At 45.5% G+C, this 4,288-nt stretch overlaps 1 protein-coding gene across 1 annotated transcript; it reads left to right on the top strand.

The window, feature by feature from the left end:
• Positions 1-2,175: 2,175 nt before the first annotated feature.
• On the top strand, positions 2,176-3,677 carry LOC108578038 (the record flags this gene model as incomplete). Its single annotated transcript, XM_017941285.1, has 2 exons — positions 2,176-3,122; positions 3,365-3,677. Coding segments are annotated over exons 1-2 (1,260 nt in total), but the record flags the coding sequence as incomplete, so codon positions are not given.
• Positions 3,678-4,288: the final 611 nt, after the last annotated feature.

Below are 4,288 nucleotides of genomic sequence, written 5' to 3' on the forward strand. Positions count from 1 at the left end.
GAATTCCTTGGTTACATTTAGTTGAAGGAATTATACTTAAATTCGAAATATTTAATTATCTGTATTTTCCCCCACAGCGTATTTCGAAAAATCGGCGGCGGATTTCAGAATGCACAGCAGAACCGTACGCCATTTAGGGAAAGTGAATCGTCCCAGTATGATATGCGAAGTTCGCGGAGAACTACTTTAACTATGTGCAACGTTATAGGTGTATAATCGTATCGTTTAACAGTAACACGGGAAACGTTTGAGCTATTGAAAAAACAAACCAGAAATTTGTATTCGGTACCAAAAAAAGGTCAGATTTGGTTGTGTCTATTTATTTGATGCAATTATGTCTAAAGTCGAAATATTTAATTATCTGTATTTTCCCCCACATCGTATTTCGAAAATTCGTTGCCGGTGACCAGAATGCAAGGCAGAACCGTACGCCATTTAGAGGACACGAATCGTCCCAGTATGATATGCGAAGTTCGCGAAGTACTACTATATCCATGTGCGACGTTATATGTGTATATTCGCTTCGTTTAACAGTAAAACCGGACCCGTTTGAGCTTTGAATAACATAGCACACATTTGTATTCGGTATCAAAAAATGGTAAGATTTCGTCGGTCACATTTACTTTTAGGAATTTATATTATCGTCGAAGTATTTAATTATCTGTATTTTCCCCCACCATCGTCGTTCGGAAATTCGACGCCACGTCCAGAATGCATTGCGGAATCAATCTCGATTAGAGTACGATTATCGCTGCAGTAAGTTATGTGAAAGGCGCGAAGAAATACTATCGCCTAGCCGACGTTATAGGTGTCCATTCGCTTCGTTTCAGAGTAACAAACCAACCGTGTTAGGTATTGAAGAACCAAGCACACCTTTATATTCTGGATTAAAAAATTGTAATATTTCTGTTACGTCGTAACAAAGGACGAATACCATCATGCATCGCACTTGTAGTTTTCCTAGATAATAATAATTCTCACCACTTAAATTCCTGCTCGTACATGCTCGATGAATATACATCTGCGTTGCAGATGTTAGTCCATCGACGTTCCAAAGGGAACACCGGAATCCAAGAATGCGTAAAATAAAGCTTTTCGATGGCCTACTTCCAATCGTGGATGTAGGTCCCATCTATGTCACCAAGGATGCGCCGTCGGAGTTCTTACGCAAGGTACGTAAACCTTGACAAGGACTTCGACGGTCGTAATACGGCGCGAAAATAATAGAAGTCTTTGAAGCGTCGAACGTTCAAGTATCGGCACTTGTGGCATGGCGCCGTTAGGGCTAAGCTCTCGAGACACCAGCCAGGCCCTGCCATAAAGTATCGAGAAAACCGAGCACTTCGCGTTAGTCACGGAAATGCAGGGTGGTACGCGTGCCCCTTCCTTCGTTTCTATCTCTGATGGGGTGGAGACAAAGTCGTCCAATTAGGTCAAATTTTGTGCTTCACCCCCGTCGGAGCCTCGAAGCGTAGAGAGGGAAATCGCGCTTCCCTCAGGAGGAATCGTCCTCCGAAAAGACAGAACATTTTTAACGCTCGCCGTAAAAAGAACAATTTCAACACTCGTAGTAAATTGACCAAAATCAAAACTCGTACACCGGGAAAAACACTCGATCGTTCTCGTACAGACTCGATCAGCTTCTTTCTGAAGCTCGTAGTATGCGAACTGATTAAGACGCCGGCCGATTAAGTTGCCCGGCGAAGTGGACGTTTCCCTCGTGGGTCAACGAAAGTCGTACGAGTCAGGAAATTCCACCATCACGGCGTTACTCCGACACCCGAGTCGGAAAAAGGGCGCATCACGCAACATTAATTGGTCCTTCGAGCCGGATATCCAGCTGATTGACGTCGGATTCCGCCCGAGGAGCAAACCGGCCTATCATATGGTATCCACACGCCAGCCACGAGCCAGAGGAATCAACACGACTACGTAGATCCAGCCAACGAGATCTACGTACACGGAGGACCGGACTATCCTCAACCGCGAACTTCACGGCGACCGCAACTACCTGGACGGTGATCACCAAGGCATCGACCATCCAGGGAACATACTCTCGACGACGCAGCCAACAGACAAATAGTATCCAAGTAAGTCCGCTCATTGTTTGTCTCGCGAATCACCGTTTCCTTCTCGATTTCTCTCGATTCCTTGCCACGCGACGATCAATTCAAAATGGCTACTGAACGCGCAGAACTATTAAGGGGATTGAAGGCTAGACGCTCTACCTTCAAGGCTCAAATTACACGATTTCGTAATGCTCTCGACGCGTATACAGACACTAGTAGTTTAGAAGAATTGAAATTCAAAACCGAACGGCTCGTAACCTCTTTCGACGCGTACATCGAAATTCAATCGGAATTAGACGCAATGGAAAACGTCATGGATCACTTAAACGACAGATGTGACATCGAGAACAATTATTCGTCAGTAATTGCCAGATCGCGAACCTTAATTCTCGAAGGGGAAGCTTCATCCCCACGCGCTATGTTGTCAAACACCGAAAACGATTCAAAAACGCAATCGATCCCTCGCAACGAGAACGAAATTCAGCTGCCCAGAATACAGCTTCCGACCTTTAGCGGCACATATGAAGATTGGCCTGGATTCGCCGACCAATTTAAAGCTACCGTTCACGACAATAAGCAATTAACCGACAGTAAGCAACCAACGTATCTTCGATCGTGCCTCACCGGAGAGGCAGTGAAAACTATCGAAACGTTGGGAACCGCGGCGTCGAATTACGCGATCGCGTGGTCCATCCTCGAGTCACGATACGACAAACCACACATAATCATCAATCGACACTTAGATACGTTATTCGGAATGCCAAAGGGTCTTAAGCCATCCTACGATGAATTTACAAAATATCTGATCACCGCGGAATCGCACACGATAGCGCTCAAAGCTCGTGGTGAATTGACCACGGACACGATTTTACTGTATCTGTTATCCACTAAAATGGACGCTGTGACCGAATTAAAATGGCGCGAAAAAACTCAAGCACAATGCAACTTAACGCTATCAGATCTGTTCAACTTTATACAAGATCAACGATGCCTAGTCTTACCGTCGGGACAAAACTCGCGTATCTACTCGAAATCATCGCCACCAATCAAACCGTACGGGATTTCGAATGCACGAGTTGGAATGACTCTGACGCGCACGAACGATCGCGACTCTCGTCCGCAAGCTCGATTCCGCAATGCAACATATGCAAGGAGGAACACTACACGTCTTCTTGCAAAAAACTCGAAAACGCGACAACGGAGCAACGACGCGACATAATAAAAGGCGCGACATTATGCTCAAATTGTCTACGGCCAAATCACATCGCCAAAGACTGCCGTTCGAGCACGTGTAGGAAGTGCAACGCGAAACATCACACGTTGCTGCAAGAAGATTCGCGGCCCAGTGCAAGTACCGCACAGGCAAACGTAGCTAGCTTATCCGCGCAAACAGCAGCAAACGGTCTACTATCAACCGCGATAGTAGACGTCACCGACAAATTCGGTCGTACACATTCGTGCAGAGCTTTGATCGATCCGGGTTCGCAGTCTCACTTTCTGAGTAAACCTTTAGCTCAAAAGTTGCAGCTCGATCGAAAAGAAGTAAACGTGCCGGTACAGGGTATACACAGTATGAGGAAGCTGATACCAGAATCTGTAACCATCACGGTACAATCGCGACGTACAGATTTCACGATAAACATAGATTGCCTAGTGTTAGACTCTCTAAACCACATCTTACCAGCTCGATACATCAACAGAAAAAACCTCGAAATTCCGAAAACTATCAAACTCGCGGATCCACGATTTCATAAACCAGGTCCAATTGATTTAATAATAGGCGCGGAAATTTACCACGAATTTATTTCAGCAGGTAAAATTTCACTCGCGAACAATTCCGGCGCCTTATTAAAGACAAAATTCGGGTGGATAATCATTGGCAGAATGCACGACGGATTTCCTCACGGTACCATCTGCAATTTATCCACTCACGCGCTCGATCAAACAATTAAAAAATTCTGGGAGATCGAGGAAGCTCCCACGAAGAAACTGTTTTCGGACGAAGAATCCGCGGCTGAAAACCATTATAAACAGCACACGCGACGCGATTCCGATTCCGGAAAATACATTGTTAGTCTTCCCTTTAAGGAAGAACACGCACTTGGCGATTCATACGCAACCGCTCTCAAACGATTTTACGGCGAAATGGACGTTTCCCTCCTGGATCAACGAAAGTCGCACGAGTCAGGAAATTCCACCATCACGGCGTTACTCCGACA

This window comes from Habropoda laboriosa, unplaced genomic scaffold, assembly GCF_001263275.1.
Source record: "Habropoda laboriosa isolate 0110345459 unplaced genomic scaffold, ASM126327v1 scaffold1012, whole genome shotgun sequence".
NCBI classification, from domain to species: Eukaryota; Metazoa; Arthropoda; class Insecta; order Hymenoptera; family Apidae; genus Habropoda; species Habropoda laboriosa.